General features: G+C 40.6%; 1 protein-coding gene across 1 annotated transcript; it reads left to right on the top strand.

Moving 5' to 3' along the window:
* The first annotated feature begins 6,212 nt into the window (after positions 1-6,212).
* LOC113478218 (p53 apoptosis effector related to PMP-22-like) lies at positions 6,213-25,361 on the top strand. The gene is made up of 4 exons (XM_026845210.1): positions 6,213-6,309; positions 8,915-9,234; positions 23,025-23,168; positions 23,427-25,361. The coding sequence occupies exons 2-4, from the start codon at positions 9,024-9,026 to the stop codon at positions 23,639-23,641; spliced, it is 570 nt and encodes a 189-aa protein (XP_026701011.1). The 5' UTR covers positions 6,213-6,309; positions 8,915-9,023; the 3' UTR covers positions 23,642-25,361.
* The last annotated feature ends 262 nt before the right edge of the window (positions 25,362-25,623 follow it).

Raw genomic sequence — 25,623 nt, 5'->3', positions numbered from 1 at the left:
GCCTGGTGGTGTTTGTGGTTCATGGATTAATTTCATAAACTGAAGCAAATAGCCATTATTTCCTTCTCTTAGTGTAAACATCAGTATCAGGTGTAGGGTTAATAAAATGAAGTTAAAGACCAGTCCAGGAGGCAAAAACTTCATTTTCCAGTCAAATAAGCTTGAGTATACACTGCAAAGCACGTCTGTGTGCTTTCATTGGAAGTGCCAGGCATAGAAAGCTCTTTGCTAAGACAGCACCTATTAAAATCACAACTCTATAAACATTTTAAGTATGTAGCAGTCTACAGGAGGTCTCAGATGTGGGAAGTCTGTTCGTTTTTTATCAAAACTGTGACAAGCATCTTTCCTATACTGAAGAAGAAATTTAAGTAGTGAGAAAAATATGGAGTACTTGCCTGCTCTTTTCAGTGGAAGACTGTGATTAGAAGCCTTCCCATTTCTAACCTCAGATTATGCATGGCCTATGTATGGCCTTGTGCTAGTGGCATTCTGTTACCTGAACAACTTCCTCTGTGTTTTTTAGAGACTAAATCTCCCATCAGCCGCTGCTGTGTTAAACCAGCCTGTGACTTCTGATTTCTGGAAAGATGGGTTCACTGCTAGGAGTTCTTTAGCTGGCCTCTTCCTTAAATGTCTTAGTTTTAAAACACACTTACCAGCCTGGATTTGGTTGGCTTGCATGGGTTTTGTTGTTTTTTTTCCTCTCTCCTTTATTTAAACACACAATTAAGGAAAATATTCTTGTTCCTTTAGATTTTTTTTTCCTGAACACTTCAAAGATAATGGGAGGGTTTGTATAATGCCCATTTTTTGGACATGAAGAATATTTATATTCTTGTTTACCTACCGGTGTGTATTCAGCTGCAGCCTAAATCTGCGTTCACTAAAATCCACTGAACAACTCCAGCGAGCTTCAGGCTGCAGGGTAGCTCCTAACCCAACCCTGGAGAACAGAGAGCCATTCAGGAGAATCTGAGCACACTTGTCTCATCTCAGGGGGAGTTAGGAGCAATCAAAAATGTGCATGATGGGGTGCTAGGGAAGGCTAATTGACCTGAATGGGGTCATTAATGCTTAAATCTCATGGATATGGGAAACAGCTGCCACGCACCACTGGAATTTTGTATTTTTAGTTGATGCAACAAGTGAGTAATTTTGTAAACAATTCCTTGGCAAGGCAGAATTCTTAAGAAGTATTCACCTGGCCTTTACATCCTGCGTCTAAGGACTTCTGGACCTAGAATATGCTTACATAAATCAAGACAGTGAAGTAACAGGTCATTCCAAGTACTGTTTTGGGGAAGGAGTATTGTTACAGTTATAACACTATAGAAACAAAACCACCCACGTGCTAAAAGGAAAGGTTACACACAAAAAAAAGAGTTGCTGAGATCATTGAGCACTTGTGAATTAACAATGAGCCAACATATATATCAATGGAAACCAAAATGCTGTAGGAGATGCACAACAGCTGAAAGAGCTGAGGTACTGGTCCCACAACGCAGCGCAGTGGAGGTTGCTGGCAATAAGGAAGAGCACCCCGAAAAAACAGGGTTTTCAGTGCCAGTAGGTGTAGCTGCACAGATTTTAAAATGAACTTGGGAGATGATACTCACAACCAGAATAAAGTATAATAAAATCTGGAGGATATGTTTGCCTAAAATAGGGATGCTGAGTTTCTGAATGTGACTCCTGTAACATGTGCCTGTACAGGCATAGCGAAATCTGCATGCAGTGAGTTCACAGAACCTGGGATAAATCAGCATTACTGCACGTGTGCAGCAGTTTATATGTGTAGATCCAATTGACCAAGAATGTGTAAATTTTGCTGCACCTGTGCAGTGTATTTATAAGATAGGTCAGATGCATCCATGGTGCAGGTCTGTGCTGTATAGTAAGCAGTCTTTTGTCTGAGATTTCCTGGTGTCCAAAGGTGTGAGTCAAGCTGTTCCAGCTATGGAGCTTGACATCCAGAAATTCCAGGCAAAAAGCCAATGCCCTCTGTTGCGTTTAAGGTGATGAATTAATTTGGTAAGAGATGAATCCCCTCGTGTTCTAGCCAGTCCTCAGAGATTAGAGGGGCTAGAGGTGGCTGGACTTATCTAATAGGTATGACAATTAGAGCCGTAACTATAGGTCTGACCCAGATGCATGAACAGCCCATATGCTGTAGGTCTGGTTGCATTCAAGAGAAGCAGTCAAATTCATGAATAGTACAGTTTATTTTTATGCAACATCTACAGATTCTTTGAGATTACCTACGATAAATGCACAAACTGCAGGTTGGCTATATAGCACTACACAAAAGAAAAACAATTGCAATCATATATATTTAATTTCCAGGTAATCACTCGCTGTAGCTGAGGGTTCAAAGCTACTGAAAGGTGTCCCTTCTGGGGAAAAGGGGGGGGGGCAAGGTACACATACCTGTCAATCTGTCCCTCCATTTTGGTGTTGGATTATCGTCCCTCCAAGTTAGATACAAACTCAGGGTAATATTTATCTTTGCATGTATGTGTGAGTGGGTGGGAATGTAGTCAAGCCATTATCTTTTGAGTAAGGACACAGTACATTCTGTGGTGTGAGGGGAACAGGTGGTTTTTGTGGGAAAAAAGGGAGGATGAGAAATAAGGTCGGTTTGGAGCAAGAGGTGTGCTGGGGTTTTGGGGGAAAAAAAAGGGAGGATGAGAAACAAGGCCAGCAGGCTACTGCAAAAATCATCCCTTGAGAGAAAGGGGTAGAGCAGGAGATAAATCTGTCCTTGAGATAAGTGAAAGAATGGGACTGCGTGGCCTACACCTCGCTTCGCATTCCTTCTTGGGGCCATGACAAGCACAAATCACTGGACCACTATCCTGTCCTGTGCTTGCTCTGGGCACCCTGTGTCAAGGAAATCTGTGTTTTACAGATTTCTCACTGTTTTGCTTTTCTCATGCTTCCAACACTTAACACTCTCAAATTCTGCCTCTATAAAATGATATTTAAATTACTTGGGAGTTGTCAGAATAATCCAAAGTGGTTTTGATTATGATTTTTGAATACCTAAATTTAATAAGGGTGAATTTATAATAAACACTGTAGCAGAAAACTTGCAGGCATATCTACAGCTTTAAACTATATATATAAACAAAAAAGTATGATAAATAATATGCATTGTATAATGTAATTAATAAATAAAAATATTTCCATGAATTATATACCTCATGGGTTCATCTTTGCAGGATTGACTAATATTTACTAGAAGGATTGGTGTGACTGCTGCTATTTATTTATTTATGAGAATGTGGGCAACACATACTATTTTCCATGGAGATCTTTGTGAATACAGAATATTTTATAACTATTAAAAATTGCTAAGTGTCAAGGGGACACATTGGAAATCAGTGTTCACTGAGTTTGAGAAGGCCCAGTGAGCACTCACATGAAACTCTGAGCCTAAAAGCCAGCTAACTCCTGTCCTCCAGTGTGCTGCCCTGGGAAATGATCACGGATTAAAGCACATTAGTTGACTGTCACGGTCTTGAATACACATGGAGGCGTATAATTGGGGTGAGAGCTGACATGTGGCCATTATGATCCCTTTTTAGTAAATAGCCTATTTTAAAGTTCTTTTTATGTTAGCAGTCCCATAAGACAAGAAATAAGCAGAATTTATCATGAAAAAAAGACTTCACCTGAATCGTGCTCATTGAAAATTAATTTCTATTCTGATTTGCAATAGGAAGACAAAACAACTCGCAAAACATACAGGAAAATCATAATTGGCATTTGGTATCAAGACAATAAGAAAAGTTGAAAATGTTGATAGTAGACCACCATTTTTATTTCATCCCACTTCCCAAATCAATTCCATGTCAAACATTTAAAACCGAAGAGGTCATTTCCATATAACATCTTAGTTTCAGTGCAACCCTACTTTTGACTGAAGAATCTCAAAGTGAAAATTCATGGCTGAAACTTTTTAAAGATATGCTTGGTATGCATGTCTTATCTGCAAATCTCAAAGTGCTTAAAGAAGTAGCTGGTGCTGTTCCCAGCTGACCCATAAGGCACAGTAAATGAAAGCCATTTCTTTGACAGAGAAATGTAAGTAGCAAAGGTGTGGCACCTGGGAATTACCTATGTAAGGCTGATTTTATTCCTCTCCTAAAGCAGCTGAGATATATGTTTTACAAGGAGTTACTGTTATGATCCACTATGATAGGACAACTATCTAGTTATCCCCTAGGTATGCCACAGAGAAGTTGTGGAGCCCAAAGCAAGTAGTTTAAGTAAAATTACCCCATACGTAGAACAGGACTGCACTGTACCACTTTAACTGCTTACACACAGTGTCATAAAAAACCTGTATGCAACATGCTTCATGTGTACCCACCAGAGAGCTTGTGCTTCTGACAGCCACCCAGGAAAGATACAGACCCCCACAGTGGTTACAAACATGCAGGAGCCATCTCAGCTCTAACTGTGTAGTGGGTCTACAGGACACCCTTGATTTCAGCCATTTGCCTGGTGGGGGAAGGGTGTGTGTGAGTCAACTGAACTCATCAAACTTCTACAGAGCATCTGTAAGAAATAACTGGGGATTAAACCTCATTCCAGTATAGAGCCTACCCTGAAGAAACCATGTCCTTTAACAAAAACTAGCTGAAAATGACATCTATGCTCAGGCTCACAGACTTTTGTGTTTTCCTGATTTTGTATTTTCCTAATTTTTGTTTTCCTAATACAGTCTTGAATTGCTCACATAAATAACAATTCTGTATGCAGGCTCATGTTTGTGACTCGGTTGTTAAACCTTGCTCTTGTGATGACCTCCTGGTTCTGCATATGTAGCCTCGCTAAGGAAAGGAAGACAGTGCCTTTTAAGTGTAAGCGTTTTTCTCATCAAGGCAGGCCTGCTTTACTGACAAGAGGCAGCGAGTGCTCCACATGGGGCAGGCTTTGGAGGTCTGACAGCAAGCTGGTCCTGGACCGCTTTTCCTAAAAGTCTTAACAAAACCCCATGGAAATTTTTCTCTAAGCTCAGCAGCTAGTGAGCAGATGAGGTCTCAAACCTCTGCAGAGCTTTCCTGTGTGGAGGAAGGCTTTCCCAGATCATGGCAGCAGGACCGAGCATCGACCACTCCCAGGTCACCACAAGTGTCATGGATGAGCCTCAGTGTCCGCTACTGCAAGAAAGTCCCTCAGAAAGGCTCAGTGTGTAGGAAACCACAAGATCTCAGCTGGATTCATTTTTTTAGGAGGCTGTTGTTATTTTGCAATGAAGTAAAGTCAGGTCCTGTTCAAAATGCATTTCCAGTATCCTTCTAATTAATTTAAGGGTATTGCAGCTTGAATTACCCTGTGAACACTTCTGGTGTCTAAAGGTACTTTTCTACATCTGTTTACTGTGGATGAAATATTAGTCACACTGACAGCACTACTGCCTTGGTGCACAGGTGATGCAGGGTACAGAGAGTGACCACAAGGTACAATTTAGCCTGAGTAGGGTTCAGCTGACAGAGTTGCATCATGGTATAAGCTGTATGTGCTTATAACAATAACACTAGTACAATATTCCAGTGGCAAGGCAAGTTGCACCCTCTCCAAAGAGAAATGGCAGACTGGCACAATCAGGAAGAAAAGGACCTGTGGTTGTAAATGGATTAATAAAGATAACAATAATAATAGTCATAAGATTTGTCATAGCTCATGCAGAAAATATTTTTCAGTTGCTCAGCATGACTTGTTAGATGTATGATAGCACACAAGAGAACAGGTTATAAAATTATCTTAGCAAAATTTAAAAAATCTCCCAAACTCTGGAGACTTCTTTATTTATGTATATCAGGGAATTAAAATGTTCTTGCTGCAAAAGTCATGAACATGCACCACAGCTGGTCAGCCCATGTCAATCCAGTCATTTATACAGCTCAGCTGACCAGGCCAGAATACTAAATGTGGATGAAAAAGTGCAGCCAATCATTTGTTAGCTTCTTCTTCCACTAAGAAAATAATTTATGTCTTGGCTGAAAAGGGCATATTTTTATTTTTAGCTCTAATTCTGTAGAATTGTTTGTTTTATCTACATCTTACTGCTTACTTGGTTACTTCAAGTAGCAATGAAGATTCATTAGGAATATTTTCACATGCAGTAAGTGCACTACAGTCTAACAGTTTTAACATTGATAATATATCTTCATTTGCAACAGATGACGCTGGTGTTAACTGGGAGGGACTATCCACAGATACTGGAAAAGGAGAACAAGCATTTGCTTTCACATAAACACCCAGCTTGTACACTGCAAAAGACAAAGCATGTTGAGGGTAAGTCATCACTTCAAATCACAGACTCCTTAACAAAACTTTCCAATCATTTTCCACTGTATGCCTTTAGGAGTACCGGAATTACACAAGATAGATACTTCATTTTGAGGCCTTTGAATACATCTCTCTCTGATATCTCCAGATACCACAAATTAGGCTTGTACTCAATGCGGAGATTGTTTGTAGTTCTAAGTGACTTAAGGATGACAAAGATGGGCAAGACAAAAAACACCTGTGGTGACTGAACACTACTCATCTTTCTTTCACAGCGTGATAATGTGTTCTGTGGTATCATCTTGCAAATGCTAACATTTCTGACAATATGCATTCATCCATGGGTGAGTTATAACAAAAACTGATGACAAATCCTTCCATCATAAATGCCTCCTGAAATATGACTGACAACTCAAAAGGCAGGGAAGAGGATTTTATTCCTCAACAAACATTGTCTCTCAAATACCTGACAGTGCCTGACTTCACACTGGATTTCAGCTACAGAATTTCTTTAACTTGATTTGGCTATTTCCTCTGAAAAAAATAAAAAAGGGCTGAGTTTTTAGAAAATTGTGACTTTGTGAAGGATTGAAACTTGACAAGAGACTAGATATAGACAGCTGAGTGAGGGCTTGGCTACAGTCTACATTGTACTGCCACATGCAAGAGTGCTTCTGAAGCCGTCTTTTAAAAAACATTTAATATCCAAAACTGTGTTCTCTCAGTCTTTTGGAGTTTATTGGGACCATTTCTACCTCAGCTGTGGCAACAGAAAGAACATGTCTGAACAGACTTGTGTAGACATGTGTAGGCAGCATATTGCACTAATGGTGAGCTTCAAATTCTATTTGTTTTAATGTAAATATTTTTTTAAATCATGCCTAAAAAATATCTACTGCAGTGTATAGAGCTGGTAAATGTAATTTTAAACATTATATTTACATTAATAATAACTGAATTTGTGGGTAGCATAAATACAGACTACAAGGGAAGATACATAATCTAAGGAAATGTTGGTTCCCTAAGGTGTGCTTTAGAAAAAATAGTTGAGATTGTCCCTTATTTCCAACCCAAAACAGCAGCTGAGGTGTCTTCATAGTTGGCTTTTGCTTTAAGCAACTTTCAAATCCAATGGCCTAATCTGTGAAAATGGCTCCTGCTCTCGAGGAGACTTGCTGAACGCCCCTGGCAGACCTCTCAAACTGCAGGAATACTAGATGTGTCCGTACTAGGGGGACCTGCTGGCAGGATGCTTCAGCTAGCCAGCACTGTACCAGCTAGGGAATGAGAGGCAAGCAGCCACACCACTGCTAATCTATCACCAGGCTAATAAGATATCTATGATTAGAGATAAGGCACAGTGTCTCATTAACCCATTCAAATTGCTTTCATGATGGAGCTACTACCTCTTTGCAGTGCTGCAGCTCATTGCTGGAGATGTTCCAGCTTGGGTCTGTGCAAGCTCAAAGCCTCTTCAGGCACTGTCCTGTAAATCATATCAATTCAACATAAAGTATTAATCTCTTTTGTTTAGGCCATTATTGATTTATTAATATTAATTCAACAAAACTACATGGAGTTTGCAGTTCAGTATGGATGTCACATTTCACCATGAAATTTGCAACAGGGTAGGAACTCTGTGAGTAAATGAGGCCAGTACTTGAATGCAGCCCTGCCTGACAAAATTCACCATGGGAGAAAAGGATACTTTGCATCCTCTGTCCTTAACCATGTTTCACAGAAAACAGCTTTGACCTGCAAGGGGTACAGCTGCTTCCAGATGTAAATGCATCTAGGTCCTACCAAAATACCTAGTTGTAGCACGTGTTAGTTCAGAGGAAGAGGGCTATGAATATGGCTATATATCCCTTCTGAACTGATAGACAGAAAACTCTGCCCCACGCTGGGTTGGGTGGCGATGGCTCATCTCTGCACAGCACATCGCAGACAGGCTCTGACAGGCCTCAGGCAATGCACGTACAGCCAGAGCCATGCGCAGGGAGTGTTCGTAAGGCACAGTCAAATGAAAGCTCCGTTTTTGTTCTCCCACTAAGGCTATATCGAGACCATATTATATTTTTAATGATAAACCTTGTTTTTTTTCCCCTGCAGCTATGTCCCAAAAGGGAGAGGGAGGGCAGTCAGGTGTTCTTTATTGTCTTAGCCTTATAGCAGCTAGGGGAATTTTTTTTAATTGTAAAAAATAAGGTATCATTTTATTTGTAAATGGAGTCCAATAAAGGCAGCTTTCAGCCTCAAGGTGGCAATTTTCAAAAGTAACCACCCTCCAATGTGTATAGTTCCATGGCTTGTCTAGTGTTTTCACCTGCCATAATGCAAATCCCTTAGGAGACGGAAAGTTGAAAACAGGAAGGAAAGCGTTAAATGCTGGGGCTAAACAGCACCCGATTTGTTACCTAGTCAGCAGGGCAGAGAGGATCCCACAGGTAAACCCAGCCTCCCAGCTTCTCCCCAGCTCAACTGGTTATTGCTCAGTGGCAGCTCTTACTCATCTGAATCTAGGTGGAGCTCCCTCCCTCCCTCCCTCCCTGCCTGCCGTGTCTCTACCGATTAAAAAGCTTTTCTCAAACATCTGCACATGCGCTTGTAGGTACGGGCACTCACTTTCCAGGAGCTTTGCAGAAGCACCCCTTGCTTCGCGTCGCTGAGTCCGTGGCAGAGGCCACCCTTGTCCAACCGGACTCCCCCTGCTCTAGAAGATGGTGAAGTACGGCCTCGACTACACACGGTGCAGATGGATCCTACCCCTGCTCTTGGGCATAGGTGTCATCTTTGGTATCATTGCGCTGGCGGGCAGGGGCTGGCTGGAGTCGCAGACCTTGCCCTACGTGCACCAAGCGTCGTTATGGGAGAGCTGCACCAGGCCTGAGCAGGGTGGGGAATGGAACTGCCAGTCCCTCATGGATTATGGTAAGCACCTGCAAGGGTGGTGGGGAGCAGCCTCTGAAGCAGTGGATTGCATCTCCGACCTCATCTTCCCTCAGGTCTCCTAACCATATCACCTAATATCTAGCATTTGTATATGATGTTATGAGCAGTAGGGACTGTCACTGAAATACATCAAGGCTTTTGACTAGCAGGATCAAGAAGAAAATGCCCTCACCTCTGTGCGGAAAGAAACCTGGTTGCTTTAGATTGTGGGCTGCATAGTACAAAAAAAACACATGTGGTAATGTACCAGTGTAGAAAATATTAAAGATTTAAGGTTTTTCTTCTCTCTTAGAAGAAGCTAGTAACCTCATCTCACTAATCACTGCTTTTCAAAACTTAGCAGCTACTGCTGATCAAATGTCCAAACAGCAAGTTGTGTGGGTATGCCTGGCATTAGTATGATAAGCTAGTCCTGAGTGCCAGCAAGAAACGGGGAGGTAAAAATGTAAGATGATAGGTGATATTCCCAGGGAGTGTCAGGCTGCAGAATCCTGCCCTGAGACTGCTCTGGTAGGTGGGTCGTGTGAAAGCGTCTCCTTGTGATTACGAAAGAAAGCTTTAAAAGATGAAAGGATTTCTTGTTTGTACTGCATTTTGGTTAACTATGCATTAAACATTTTGACCCAGGTGCAACCTTCATCTTGAAAAGATGGAAACCACTAAGTCTGGGAGAATAGGCCAAGAGAAGGATTGCTCTAGATGTGCCTTGTTTCTTTTTTTTCCTTTCTTTTTCTTTTTCTATATATCTGCTATGGGCCATGGTGTGAAAAAAAGGTTATTGTGAGTGATGGGCTGTTAGCCTGAACCAGGAGGAAAGTTCAAGCGTTTTTACAATTTATGCTAATTCAGATTAAAGGGAAGAACATTTTCTCTAAGCCTCAGAATCTCAGCTGCTCTTGTTGAAAATGACTGTAAAAACACAGAAGCAATCATCTCAGGGATCATTTATTACAGCTTTTTGGATTTGTTCCTGAAAGTTTATCATATACGGTCAAACTGTACCTTTTATGCACAAAATGCAGCTGTAATGAGTTAATTGTAGCAGGTCTCTGTGAGCGTAGGGCTCCAGGACATGACCAGCTCCATTAAGCATCACACCCAGCCCTCCTCTCAGAGCTCCTGTGTGGCTGGGCATAGCTCAAGCCAGCAAACTGGCCTCTGGTACGTAGCACTGGAGAGCAGGAGAGAGACCATGATGCTTAGCAAATGACTTCTCACAGTCCTTAGTTTCCATGAGAAGTGCGTCCTCCTCTCCAGGTTAGGCCCCATCTCTATCATGAATGCCAGCTTTAACTGGACAGAAAATTCTAAGAAGTTTCATCTTGCTTCTGTTAGTAACACAGGAGAAGTTTCACCTTGCTTCCAGGTCGTAGGCAGTTGCTTGGCATTTCACTTCTTTCCTTATCCTACCTCACTCTTGCATGCTTAAATTCTGCAGTTGTATGCAGTTTCCCACTGGACAGCATCTACTGACGCAGCAGGGAGGTCAGCCTCTATGTGAACTATCCTGCAATGTCTGGGGTTACCATAAGTCACATCCACGATAAGTCAGCACTGCTAACACAGAAATATTTGACTTAGTACACACATGCAGAATATTCTCCAGTGTGTACATTGGAGAGTCAGCTGATGCTTCTGAAGGCATTAGGAATGCTGTTCATGTGCTGCATGACTGCATTATGCTCTCAATGGGCATGCATCTATCATTTGACCTCTTCAAGCTTACTAAAGACTCAGAAAACCCAAGCAAATCCTCAGAATCCTTCTGGACAAAATTTCCAGGTGGAAAAGGAAGATACGTCTGGGACAATAGAGTCATTTAGCCAATGGGAGAATATGTAAAGCCTGTATGTAAAAAATATGTGCATAGGCCAAGTGTCAGTGGATTATGTTGCCAGGCTTCTGCCTCTGCAAGATTATGCCATTACACTGTAGATCTCAGCCACTGCAGGGGTGGGTTACCCCTGACCCATAAAAGGGCTGTAGACCTGACTGTTAAGGATGCAAACTCATGTCACTGTCTTGATCCTTTCCAGTCCCTTCCTTCAAGACACCTTTTCTCCAGAGGTGGGATGTGTTCAGATCCAATCCTGTCCTTCATTTTTCCTATCACTCTGTCCTTGTCCTGTTGGTATGGGGTTGGGATTTTTCTTCTGGGGCTCCTGCCTTTCCTCATGCAGGTTGCAGGTGCCTGATGCTGATGCTTGCTCCCAAAAGACTAGGCCATGAAACAGCATCTCCCTTGTGAGCATCCAGGTTTTGTTATGAGCCTGATTCTACCTACCTTAGTACTGAAACATAGAGTTTCAATAATTCTGAGATTACCTTTATCCACAGTGCTCCAGAAATGTCATAGAAAACAAGCATTCAGCATCATGTTCTGTGGGATGTTTAGCTTTGTCTTGTGCCAAGCTAAACAGTGCTGGATAAACAAAGTGTAATCACATGCCTTTCTGAACACAGAGACAAAAGATGTGATGTAAATGGAAAGTACAAAAGTGTTTTACACCTTTCCTGAGAAAACCTCTCTCTTTCCACTCCTCTATTCCAGAGTTCCCTTCTTGTTTCCTCCGGGCTTTACTCTCAGCTTCCCTTCCTAATCTGCCACAGGCTGGGTAGGTTCTGAAATTCAGTCTTCCTGTAGGGATGGTTTCACTGACATACATGATAAGCATGGGTACCCCAGCAGCTGCCAGCAAATACTCTCAACATGACTTGGACAGTGTAGCTATCTTAATCCATTACAGATATCTTAATCTTATCATAATTAAATGTAATTGTAACGTTCTTGCAAGTTGTTCAATATAATGTGCAAATTCAAATAAAATTGTCCATGTGCAATGTTTGTAATCCCCTTGAATCTCTGCTGCTTGTCTTGACATATGTGTATACACAGACAGAACCCAGCATTGTTGAGGTCAGTCAGAGTGGAAGGGAATAAGGTTGTGTGTTTCTTTGGTTGCACCAGTGGAGTTTGGAGTCTCTGAATAACTGCTTTAACTGTCAGAATTAAAACTTCACAGTGAAGACAAGAGGCCTGTACTTTTATTTTTTTTAACCTGGAAAGCCAGTAGAGTAACTCTACTGGTGCAGTTATCTTCTGTGAAAGCATCTGCATGCCCTTGGTCTTTTGCTAAGTTTATGAACTCTGTGGAAGGTGAGGATATGAAGATTTTATATGCTCTGTTATCTTTTCCAAGAGTTCAGATCTACTTTAACTATATGACACTCATCTAGACTTTTATCAGAAGTCTTCTGCTTTTCAACCATATTTAGCTCAAAGAAATAGAACTTCCTAGGGAAAAAAAAATAATCTAGGGCATTCAGACACTTACTAGAAACGCATGGAGTTTAGGATGAGGGGCTGAGAGATGCAAACTGTAGCTCTGCAATGTTCTGGCACTTGGAACAAATAAGTCGAGCTTGTAACATGTTCAAACCTTTACAAAGACAGAGTCAAAGACTTTTTGGATAGATAGTGAGCACAATATGGAATGTATCTGTCTGGGACATGGCTGAGCTTGCAAAGAAAAGGCAGAGGTTAAATCCCTTCATGAAGTTGGCACAGTACTCCTTTGTTTTTCCTGATTTTTGGCTATATAAACTCTCTTGAACAAGGTGTGTCTCACAGGCCTGAGACACTGTTTCAGTGTGTAATTTATTCCACTGCAGGCTTTGAAGATGTTTAAACGTGTGTAGGTTTGGTTGGGGGAAAATAACTGATTTTATTTTAATAGTCCCAATGTGATGCACAATAGAATGAAAAGCTCATGGCTACGCTTGTCCCATCTTATGTTCCACTCAGCCCTGCAGCTCTTCCTTGTGCAGATGCTGCCATCAAAATAACTGCAAGCTTGAAGCTCTAAATTTAGGTTGAAGTGGTCAGATCATTTGCTCGGCGCATACAGAGATCTTGGGGGAGAAAAAAGCAGGAAAAGGCATTTCCATACAGCAAGTGGAATCAAGATCTTCAGTTATTTTCACATCATAGTATTCAATTACAGGCTTTTTCTAGGATGTTTGGAGGGTTTAGTGGCTGTGGAGATTAGTGGAGGGACGAATTATTTTGCCACCTGGAAAGGACACCTTCTTGCGTCTTGTCTTCTGGGAAAATAATGGGTAACTATGTTCTAGCTCATTCTAGTTTTATTTTGGTCCATGAATATTAATGCAATCCTACAAGATAGGATGGCTAGTATAGTATGATTATCATGAAAAAAAATACTTTAAATATGGCAGTAGACAAGTATGTCTACAGGATAAGTGAAAGAAGGGAATGCTGCAAAAGGTAGTATCTTGAGGAAAGAAGTATTCTGCTTTAGTCTCATAAGAACGCCACTGATGAGTAGGTTTTCTTCCCTGTTTTGCCTGTATCAGGCACTTGGGTCTGTGGAATCTTTTGCTACGACGAAGCACCATTTGTTATTCTGGAGGAATAACAAAATGGAAATCACTTGCTAAAAATCCCCAGCTAATGATACAACAATGAGGCTCACAGTGTGGTTGGGATCAGTCTCTGAGCAGCAAAGGACCTCTCTTTGTACTATACCTACCACTGGCCTTGCACTGCTGGCCCCACAGCACTCCCTCTGGAAAACTAACTTCTCCAGCAGACCATTGACTCATCACACCCAGGGCACAGGACAGACCAGACACCAAGTTTCACCACTGCCACACTGCCTATGTAAAACTGTTTTGCCTTCCCCCAAGTTCCCATCACATCTGACAGCCTAATCCCAGCCGTGGGGAAGCCCTCACTTCCCCCAAGCTGAAGCAAGTGTCCTGAGCAGAGTGACATGGGGATATTTCTAACGGGATGGACTGGGAGACAGCCCCTCTCAGCTGGGCCTGGGGGGAGAAGCAGGCTGTCCTGGCGGCTCTTTGGCATCTGAGGGTGTCTGCACATAGGAATAGAAATGAAGCAAACAAGTAACAGTGATTTTGAAACAGGGACCAGCTCAAGGCACAGGCCTTTTATTGCAGACTTTCCCTAAAGTCAAGGTTCTGTACCTAAAGGCTTTCAGAATTTGGTAAAATTCAAGTAGATTTGGAAAAGTGTCCTTGCACCTGGGAAACAAAGGCTGGGAAGGTTTCTGACCAGTCCAAGGAAGCTTGTGGGTGAGCCCAGGATGGAGCCCAGCTCTATGCTCTGTGCATTGCCTGGATTACAAGACAAACACTGACTCCTTTGACACAGGGTGAACTGAAAACAAAAGCTTGTTTCTGTTCCTGCTGCATCATAGCATGGATACAGTTATGAAACAGCATGATACAGTTATATATGGTGATTGTCAGTAGTTTTAATGACAGTGTATAGAGAAGCACATAATTTCCTAAGTCACCAGTCTCCTAAAAGTGTAACGATACCTGGCACAAACCTGTGAGAAATGAGATTACAAGGTTAGTTACTTAATAATGTAGAATATTCAATCATTATTCAGAACTTAGAATACTCAAAAATACAGGCTTAATTAAATGTAAATAGTAATGAAAAACACCACAACAACAGTACATTTAAGGAACTCTGATGCAAGAAAGAAAGAACAAATTTGATTTTTCCCCAGCTTGTAGGAGACATTCTTGTTACTAATGAGGTAAAAGAGAAGGGAATCAAGTCCAGAGCATTTAATTACCATGGCAATTTTCATTCCTCATCTGCAATTGCTAACATACTTTTCCTTGTAATTTTAGAGTTTGTCCTTTTTTATGTTTAGTGGCAGATTCATTTAATCAGACTCTTTTCTAAATAATAGTTATGCTCTTCAGCAATTAACTCTACAGATAGCAATTGCAGATGGAGTCCCACTGTTTATTCCTCAACCTTCCTTTAATAATTACAGTTAAATTGGTTGGAAAAATAGCAATCATGTGGAGGGTTCTTATCTCCCCATCAGGAGATCTGAACTGCTGGTACTGAGGACTTTGTGAAGATACTCAACACTTTGTGTCATGAGGACTTGAAATCCTTGAGTGGATACCATTCATTCACACACATGCAGGAGACATCTCTGCTGAAAATGTGTGGAAACTTATGGCTAAACTCTCATTTCTCTTCACCTTATCTCTTCCTCTAGCTTATTGAAGTAATCTGATACAACAGGGCTATAATAACCTCTCCATAGTATCAGGGGTGATAAGACCTGCAAGATGGATTTTGAATTCCACTGTAGAGTTAAACAGTCAGGTTACTTAAGCAGGAAAGGAGTTATGCAGGAAGAGAAACAAGACTCTCAAAAAGCTTTTTTTTTTAACATTTCCATATCACTTCTCACTGACAGCTTGTATTGTTCTGAGCAACCTTGAATGCATTGAGTCAGTGAGTATTGTAATGCCATGTTTCTTCTTTGTCAAGTACCATTACAAACCCTCTCATGAGTCAAAAATTCCTGGGAGCTCAGGGTCTTTTGCAGAGTGATGATGGTAGCCTATGTCCCAGAGGTTTTTGGCTTCCTTCTACTGGTATTAAATAACACTTCAGATCAGATCACACACAGTCCTGCTGAAGTACTAATCTGCAGCTGAATACATCTAATGTCACCTATTATGTTGAACATGTACACTGTGCCCAAATCAGGTCCCAAATGTAGGAAGTCTCTGTGCAGTTCATTAACAACCCCACCAGCCATAAGCAGCAAGTGCTGAAGACTTTCAGGATGCTTTGTGAAAGCTATTTCATTCACAAGAAGAGTAAATAGAGCTTATGATGTATTTTGTGAGCACAAAGTCCCATTTCTGCTTATAAGTTGGGGTTTTTCTTTTGCAAATGGTAAAATTTTGCTTCTAACAGAAAATTAGATCCAGATTCACAGCTGCTCTCTATCAAAGAAAAACTCCATAGTGCAAAAGACAACTTTCAGCAAGGTTTCAGAACAAAGTTTGCTCACAGCATGAAAACTGCCGATCAAGAGTGAGAACAGTACTTGGTGCATATGGAAATGATATGTAAATTCAGTGTTCTTCAGCCTCAGATGGCCCTGGTAATATAAAACTTAAAACGAGTGTTTTGGTTCCACTGTACTGTTTCGATTAAAAGTTCTAGTTCATAGCCTGTGTTATTGTGGAAATTGATTCTGTTTAATTCACGTTAAATATTTTAACCCTCCTTTAACTCATGGTTAGTTAGGGAGCAGGAACATATTGCTACTCTGATTAACTAAGGTTATGTATATATACTGATTAATCAATACCTCACCTGCTTTATTTACCTGACCCTCTTAACCCCCATATACACATCTAAGCATAAGTAATCCTGCTTTAATTTAAAATAAATAGGAAAAAAAAAAAGGAGGAAAAAATGTTATAGCTTTAAAATGTGTAAGTCTGAGCTTTAATCCTGAGATGTTGTCAATGTATGAAAACTGCTTCTGAAGATAATGTGAGATAGGGGTACTCCCGGCTCTCTCATCAGCAGACCTTTAATTTTGATGCACTGTGTGCACATCATTTTTAATAGCTAACTTACTCCCTTGGGCTCCCTTTGATGATGGCTCTACGCCCTCTGCCACTTCTGCCTCCCTAGTGCTAAGTAAGCATCAGGGAGCAGCCCTCATTAATACCAGATTTGCAGAAGCCAGCTTCTAAATCAAGTTTGTACATGCCTGGGCTTATGATGAGATGAATTTGAACCACTCCCTCAAGATGTAACTGCTCCTCCCCTCAAATTCAAGTCAGAATAACATAAATTGAATTGCTTACCTCAGGAAGAGATGAGGTTTGCAGAAGTACATAAAGCCTTGGATGTCGACTTTGCCTGTATATGTTGGTGAATGGAGTCAGTGGTGGTAAATTAATACGTTTTTGCTTTAAAGGATTTAAAGTCCACCAAACTGAGCTATCACTTTAGCACTAAGCTATGGTCAAGACACTGCTTTCTACTGATAGGTGGCCTATGCATAAAGGTTATTTTCCTTACTGTTGTAATTTAAAATCATCATTATGGGGCAATTGTCCTAAATTCCTAATTCTTTCTCATTTATATGGCACCTGCTACTAATCACTGAGAAACTTCTGCTATGGCATTATCTTAGTGTGAACCTAAATAGGTCGTTCTCTGCTTCCATGGTTGTCTCTTAAGTAATGGCAAGCTAAAAGCTGGTTCCTGCTCACATAAAAATGCCTTGCATGTTATAATACTGTTATTAAATGAGAAAACCATATTAATTGCAAATGAATTCTCAAGAAGTAACAGTGTTACCAAAATAGTATGCCAAACAGAAGGACCAAAAATTTTCTATTCCACTCCAAATGATATAAACTCGCACAAAAAATCCAAATAAAAACATCTAGTATTGACTCCCCACAGCAACAATATTCAGAGAATGCAGTTGTTTTAAGAATGATACAGGTGCAATTAAAGATAGAAGCTCAGAGAATAATACATATCCAATCATGTCTCTGATATTTGATATTTTTTTCCTCATTTTATTCTGTTCATAAATTATCCGTGACTAACATGTAATTTTCTTCATTTGTATAGTCTTTCTTTGGAATTATTTTCACTCAATAGCTTTCAGTCTGCACATAGAGTTTATTCATAAGAGGCTGCTTTTAATAGTTTCTGATTTATCTTGTCTATATACAAATACATGAACACTGTATTTCGATGCCAGCTCATGTCATCAGCAAACACTTGCAGAGATTTCAATGTACACTTTTTTCCAAAAAAGAGCACAGAAATTTCCCATAGTTGGCATGATGCAGAGTTGTGATTTCCAGAAGATAGGATTTTGCACTGTCCAATGTTGCACAGTTAACATGGTGAATCCAGAGTCCTGTATGACAGTGGCTTGCATATACACCAACAGCTTGTAGCCCTTCAGCTGATAAATTGAGATGTGTGTTAATGAATTTGATGGGTCATCTTAAGATTCAACACATGTTCTGCTGCAGACACGCTCACTTTCACACGGAAACTTTCTTGAGGAGAACAAACCAAAATGAAACGGATAAAACCTGGCCAAAGCAGTTCCTTTTCAAAGTGAAGCATGTAATCCACAGAGTTCACCACACCTTAATGAAGAACGTCAGGTTGAGAAACCTAAGTGAGTTCAGCTTTGTTTCCAAAATAATGCTCTTTCCCTTTAATCAGAGAGATGTAAAACAGGTTGAGCTCTGCAAACTCAGCCTAGAAACATTCTCATTGCATACAACACAGAGATGAATCACCACCATGGCAGATTTTAGTTCTTGTAAGAATTGCTTTGCAAGACTGGAGCTAGAACTGCAGGGTTTGTGTTTCTTTCCCTTGGTGGTATGAAGAATAACAGAGCAAAGTATTAGTCTGTCACATTTTCTTCCCCCCTTCCCTGTTTCTTTTGAGTTAAAACTATCCTTCCTGAAATTTCTTCCACAATTCACTGCAGTGTCTGATGTGTTAAAACAATCAGTCAGCAAGAACATGTAGATAGATGATCGTTGGTGTCTGCAAGCTGGCAATAAACATTTGTTTTTCTTTCCAGTGCTAGTTGTCTATTTAGCTTCAAGCCAGGAGGAAAATTTGAGAAAGTATGTTAGTATCGATTAGACTAGGAGAAGCACTTCTGAACTCTCTGGGGCTGCTGTCAGAAAATGTAGCCCAAAGAGAAAGACTCAGTAGTTCATGTGATCAAGAAAAATGTGAGAACATAATTGTGAATGTTTTCCCGTGTTTTGAACCACACACACCAGAAACACAGAATTTGTATTTGTCATGGGGGAAGAAGATTCACATGCTGTTTTCAAGGCATGACAGCTGTTTTCTGAAGGCACCATTTGGAGCACGAAACACAGCAGGCTAAGGAATGACTAGATCTGGTGGTTCAAAATTTTGGCTCAATTGACTGCTGAGCAAGGAAGTTTATTTCCTCATGTGTGAAGCGCAAACAGTGTTTACACTTTTGCAAACTGGAAAACACGTGAGGGAGTAAAATCAGGAAGGCAGTAAACTGGAGGCAGTCTTCGTCCTGGATCTCTAATTCTAAGTTCATCAGCTTCCCTATGGCTGCAGTCAGCAATAGAATATTCAGAACGTGTTTAGATGGTGCAATACAAGAGAGAGTCATGCTGCCTCTAAACTGAGTTAGCTTTAATAGCAGAGTAATAAAGCTGCATTATTATTTTACACTGTCTCAGCTAATTATCTTGCTCATAAACTGCAGTGAGCTCTGTATTGGCATGGGGGGTGGGAGTGGGGGGTGTCTTTCTGATCTCTGAATCAGCTCAGGGGTCTTCTCACACAGCAGGGAGCTTTAGAAGGGCAGGCACTTATTTTCATTTTCCAGTAGTCACATATAACTTCATTTACTGTGAGTAGTCCAGACACTCAAATCATTGCTGATTGGTGTACAAACCACTGCAAACAGAAGAACTGTCCTTGCTCTGCTTGAGATGGGTGTGAAACTGTGGGTTCCTTTTGCCTGTTTGGGGTACCAAGGCCTTATTTTAAGACAAAATTGCTCAGAAAATTGCCAGCTAGACAGAGTTTTCAAGAGCAGACAGTGTGTAGCTTCCTACAAACCCTTTTGTAGTGTTCATTGGTGGTGAGTCAGCTGATAGAGGAGCTGAAAAAGGCAGAAATAGGACTGGCACACAAGTAAGTGTTAGAGGATCCTGCTGGTATTCAAGGACTTTCTTGCATAAACTTGCATTTCTTTTATCATAAGCACATTTTAACTCTTAAGCAGCCAAAACATCACTGCCACTTTGGGGGTGCTGAGAAAACACATCTCTCAAATTGCTAAATGTTTTCACAGACTCAGCTTGATATCCTGTAACCTTCTGCTCCCCATTTCTATTTTTGATTTGATGACAGGTGGACTAGATCCTTTCAGCTCTCAACTGCGCTCTCTCTAGAGTCAAGTGTACTTTGAGTTGGTGTTGCACCTGTGATGATTCTTTGGCCTGGATTTCACATTTTTAAGAAAAAGCTTTGCAGTTAGAACAATTTATTTATGCTTTTGCTTTATGTTAAAGCAACAAAACAAAACCAAAAAACCCACAGCATTGGTAGATAAGAAACTATTTGGACCAGATTAGCCATTTGCTTGTCAGTGTTTTCTGACCAATTTAATTCCTCTAATTCTGACATTTTTTAAGGAATTGTAAGTCTTAGTTCTATTGATAAAGGCACTAAGCTACTCTAGTGCTTCTGACTGTCACAAGGAAAATTAAACTTCTCAGATATAGAAATAGTTGCAATTATTCCTACACAAAGCTTTTGCTACCTTTTACCCTTAAAAGGTAAGGTGTTTCCACACTGTTGTCTTAGACTACTGAAATTTGCTGCTTTTTGTAAAGGACAGATGAAGTCAAGGTACTGTTCCTCAAAAAAACCCTGTAGAGACTCTTCCATGCAATCCTATTGCCTTACTTGGAACTGTGTTTCGGTTTTCTTTCAAAGTTGAGTTCATTTTATTTCTCTTTTGTAGAAGTAAGAGTCACAAAATTGGCTGTGAGGTGATTAAGAAATGCCTCCTAAAGATGTAAGCACTCTGCAACAAGCATGTCTCTTCTTGCCATACAGCCAGTGCCTGTTGGGTTGGGCGTGCACCCAATCTGCTTTCATACAGTCACAGCATTTGTAATACTACTTCAGGAAAAACACCTGGGCGAGCCCAGTGGAGGAGGGAGACAGTGGCATGGGCAAGGTGCCACCGCACACGGCTGTGGCCACCAGGCACCGCTCCCTGAGCCCCCAGCCCAGGCGATGCTCCCATGGCCAGGGGATGGTGCTCTGCTCTGCCAAGGCCGAGCTTTGGCGGACTGTCTGCTGCCCACAGCAGTGGGGGTGGCAGCAGGTGAGATGACACCCCCAGTGTCATGGTGCCTCAGCACTTCCCAGGTGGGCAGCTGCGCTCTGAGTCTGGTCTGGGAAAGGACACCCCTTTGCCCAGGAGTTATGCACCCAACCACAACCAGCTGTGCACCTAGCAAAAAACATCACCTCTAGATGTCCTTGCCATTTCACCCTTCTGCCAGAAGTTATAACTCTTGTATCCAAGCACAATGAGGTCACCACTGCTGAGCAACTTCTCTCATGGCTAGGTGCATCTTTTTTTTGCTGGTTGAGAGGGATGGCAGAGAGGCTGGGAGCAGTAGCATCCTCAACAGGATAAACTGGGCTGTGGCAGTATGAGAAATTCCTCTTTCTGGTTGTTTCCTTTAATATTCTGCCTGAGGTCCTGCCCTCCTGCCTGCGCCTCCACATTGCATATTCTGCCTCCAAGCCTCCTGTAAACTTGCCCAGAGGAGAGTTAGGCTAAAGTACTGGGGTAGAATATCAGACGTAGGCGCATCTTTTCTATCCCTTTCAGTCTTCTCAGGCAGCTGTCTGTTTACAGGAAAAATAATACATTGAAAAGCCCTATAAGCAGACAGAAACTTTTTGGCATAAGGAAAAAAAAGGACATGAGATAAAACTCAAAATACAGTGCTAAATAGCTAGAATGGAGCAGAAATCATAAAGCAGGGGGGGATGGTGTAGAGCAAACAATAAAGGGAAATTGGTTTTGATGGGCTGATGGGAGGAAAAGTAGAGCTGGAAAATCCTGATCCATTTTCCTAGTCTAATGGAAGAGGTGGTGTGGGGCCTGGGGGCAGACAGGTTGAGCACCAAGGTGTCAGTTACCAGGGACAGGATGGTGGCTTTCATGCCTACCCAACAGTGGCCAGGGGGAATGTAGGACACTTTGCACTTTATTATTTGCATGCTTGAAGCAAACAAATTGGCAGGTTACCGGGAAAAATCTTAACTCGGTTCCAGTGGGAACTTTTACTGAACAATGTGCACTGCAGTTCAGTTGAGATGTAATTATCATGAAGGCTGTTTGGGCTGTGATATTTTTTCAGCTCTGCTGCTGTAAATATTTGGTTAGAAGCTGACACCTAGCAAACGCATTGTTTGTAGGCGAAGGGTTGAAGTCTGTAGTCTAGCAGAATTTTACTGCCTTTTCCATCTACATACACAATTCTAAAAGTGTCAAAGTGGGCTTTTTACATCCAGAAGAGGAGACATTTTCATCTCTTTGAGCAGTAGTTGCCCCTCAAGACTTAAAATACTGAATAAATAATGTTTTTTTCTTCCAGTTGTTATGCCAACACAATATGCTTTACTCCGACATGTTATAACCTAAAGTTACGTAATTTGAAAATGAAACTCTTAATATCCTGAACAAGCTTTTCAAAATGAAATAGTTCTGGTCTTGGATCAAAAGCAGAAGTAAAATTTCCCTAGAAAACATTTTAAATCTTTAGTACCATTTAGAACACAGAGCTAAACAAAGGCTGAAAAAGCAGAAACCAGTGGATTTTGACATTTATGGACTATTATCATATCTTTAAATTTGCATGAGAGAATGGTAGTGCTTTTATAAACACTTTTTAAAAAAGGAATAATTTAATTAGTTTCAGGAACAGCCTAATTCTCCTTGCCCAAGCATAATGCTGTCACTGAGGTAGTGACATCTGTTATTGAAGGAGAGTGTCCATTCTTACATCTTTACATTGATTTTTATCTCAATTGTTAAATCTAAATAAGAAGCTTGCATGCAAGCCTCATTGTATTCTGTACAAGAGGTTAAGACTGGCGTTTTTATGCATTCTGCACTTAGTGAACAATTTCTTGTGGAACTAAAAAGTTCATCTGTGAGAGGAGAAAAAGCTCTTGTGCTTTTCTTCTTGGGAGCTGACCTTCTTATCACATTTGTTTAAAATTAGCCTTTCATTATAATCCAGAGAAAAACACTACAAGGGATTTTTTATTCCTCTCTAATATATCTTTCTTCTGATTTCAGCCTGGGGAAGGGCTGCTGCTGCTACATACCTGGTCGGCTTTCTACTTCTAGTCATCTGTTTTGCTCTGGCCATCATAGCATTTGCCATTGACACACTTCGATTCAACTTCATACGTGGGATTGGAGGCTTGCTTTTCGTCGCTGGTAAGGCAGTAGATAAAGTCAAGTTTAGCTTGTGCAGGTGTATCAGTATTAGAACTGGTATTTCCCTCAGCTGATTTTATACCCAAAGTCTTTGGCTATGTGCACTTGAACTCTTTGTGAAAAATAATATAAAGTCAGTGGGTTGATTTTTAAATCCTCCAAAACATAGGTGGGTTTAGCTACAGGTATTATCAAGGCAAGCAATGTGATGCGTGTTAGTTTACACTCTTTTTTTTTTTTTTTTTCTTGTTTCTTCAGCTGTGTTCTCCATCATGGGCCTGGTCATTTATCCAGTAAAGTTCTCAACTGAAATTGAAATGACGGGAATCAATATGTTCAGCTGGGCCTATGGCTTTGGCTGGACCACAGCCATTATGGAAATATGCTTGGGATTCTTCTTCTGCTGCCTTCCTAACTATGAAGATCAGATCTTGGGTAATGTGAAGCCCACATATTTTTACTCTTCCCCATAAGCACCAGGAAAAATGTATTTGTATTCCAGAGATATCTGACAGACCAGCTACATTTTCCAGAATATTGTCATTGGATGTTAGTAGAAAAGGCTGGAAACTTTTCAGATGTGTGTAGAAAACCAGTACTGGCATTCTGCAATAAAGTTATCTACTCTATTTTGGACCTTCATATATGTGGTTTGGTTAGATAAAGTCTAAACATTAAAACCCCTTGTATTTCCTCATTCATTCCCATGAGTGGAGTATATGTGGATTCCATTGCATCTGAAATGCATTAATATTTCTAATTAAATTCAGGAAAGCCTTTTAAACTACCAATAAATGAAACAACATATGCCATCTTCCTGAAGGAAAGCAGTTCACAAAAATCCTATTTTGTATCATCTTTAACCTGAAGAAAGAGTTTGCATATTTTTCAAGAAGGCAAATACCTTTATCCACTGACTGCCAAAGTAGTAAATTAGTCAGACAGCACTTCATAGCTTTGCTCCCATTTTTCATACGATCACTTAAGCCATAGGGCAGAATAAGAAAAAGATGAGAGAGAGCCCCCTATCAAAGTCAGCATCTTGACTTTTACCCATCTATGTGGAACGTAAATATTTCTTTCTAAATACTTGTAAGAGTAAGCAAGGACCATCAGTAAGCCCTTAAAAATCCTGGCATGCCGCTGCTGGGGCCAGCACAGAGCGGACAGAAGCAGAGGGAATTTCCAGCCACCCCTGCAACCTACAGACCTGTTTTGAAGAGGCTGCTGGTGTGGCTTTCTTCATGAGCATCTGCCTCTTTTATCTGCTGTATGAAAATCTATAACTTTGAAAAGCTCTGTTATACTGGTCCAGATCTGTTACCCAGCACAGAAGGGTCAGGAAGGACTCAAACAGAGGTATGGTTGCCCTGCACATCAGGAGTTGAGCTGGAGCAGCGTGAGTGTAGGTATCAAACATTTGTTGAAAGGCCCCTTTTTCATTGCTTTGCTGTTCATAAGTATTTTAAAAGCGGAAAGTGTATACTGTCATATGTAATTGTAAAATGCATAAATACCCCTTACTATCTCATTCTAAGGCTTTCATAGAGAAAATCACATCATAAAACACCTGTCAGTGTCTAATACTCCACAGTGCTTGCAAGCCTTGATATACTGCAAGCAATGAAATATACTCAAGACTCTGCTGGTTTCTGTCTTGTTAATCCTAACTTTATAATATTTCATTTCTTCTCTTAAGTTAAAAAAAAAAAGGTAATTTTGGTATGTGGAAGTCTCATCAAGATCCTCAGCTACAAATGATTATTAGTTTGTAATACATCGCAATTTTATAACTATGACGTTATGAGAAGTGCCCTGCCAAATGTTCTTTACTGCAAAGAATGAGAGGTAGAAAATTTTTTTAGTAAAACCTCTGGGTAACTAAAATTAATAAGGTCACAGGACTTAATCTGTCTTAATCTGTTTTTCTGAAGCAGTTAACTCCATTCACTTTTATGGGGTGTCTTCTAACTTTAAATAAACATGAGAGATGTATCAGAAGAGTCTGTGCAACAGGGAATAGTTAAACAAGTGTCTGCAAATACATTAAGATGTTTCCTAGTTGGGAGGAAATTAAAATGCATTAGAGTTGAGAAAGCAGCATGTATAACATGCCTTCCAATTCTTTGTGTAATATTATCTGTTCAGAAAAAAAATTATCATAAATCTTTTCATTATGCTTATTATACCTAATAAATGATGGTATCTATGTATTGTTTCAAAAATGAGTCTTCGCTTTTGTTCTCTACTAAGAGTGGGTAAGTGTGGAAGCCCCCAAAGCCTCCTCTTCTCAGGCACCACCTTGGAGTACCTGGGTATGCTGGCTGGACTTTGAGAGGGGAGAGTAACTTACAAATGTAGCATCACAACAGCTTGTTTTATTCTTCAGTGCTATTCTGGCTGAATCCTGAGGCCTTGTTCACAAGCAGATCAGAATAGTGGACTTGCTCTTTTT

The sequence above is a fragment of the Athene cunicularia genome (genome assembly GCF_003259725.1).
Source record: "Athene cunicularia isolate RWA chromosome 3 unlocalized genomic scaffold, athCun1 chr3_part1, whole genome shotgun sequence".
In the NCBI taxonomy this organism is placed as follows: Eukaryota; Metazoa; Chordata; class Aves; order Strigiformes; family Strigidae; genus Athene; species Athene cunicularia.
This window is presented reverse-complemented; position numbering and strand designations above follow the sequence as displayed.

Bases quoted from the DNA above. Each gene is read 5' to 3' on its own strand.
- LOC113478218 (XM_026845210.1), top strand. From the start codon at position 9,024: ATGGTGAAGTACGGCCTCGACTACACACGGTGCAGATGGATCCTACCC. The intron at 9,235-23,024 runs GTAAGCACCTGC...TTCTGATTTCAG, and splicing joins CCAGTCCCTCATGGATTATG to CCTGGGGAAGGGCTGCTGCT. The intron at 23,169-23,426 runs GTAAGGCAGTAG...TTGTTTCTTCAG, and splicing joins AGGCTTGCTTTTCGTCGCTG to CTGTGTTCTCCATCATGGGC.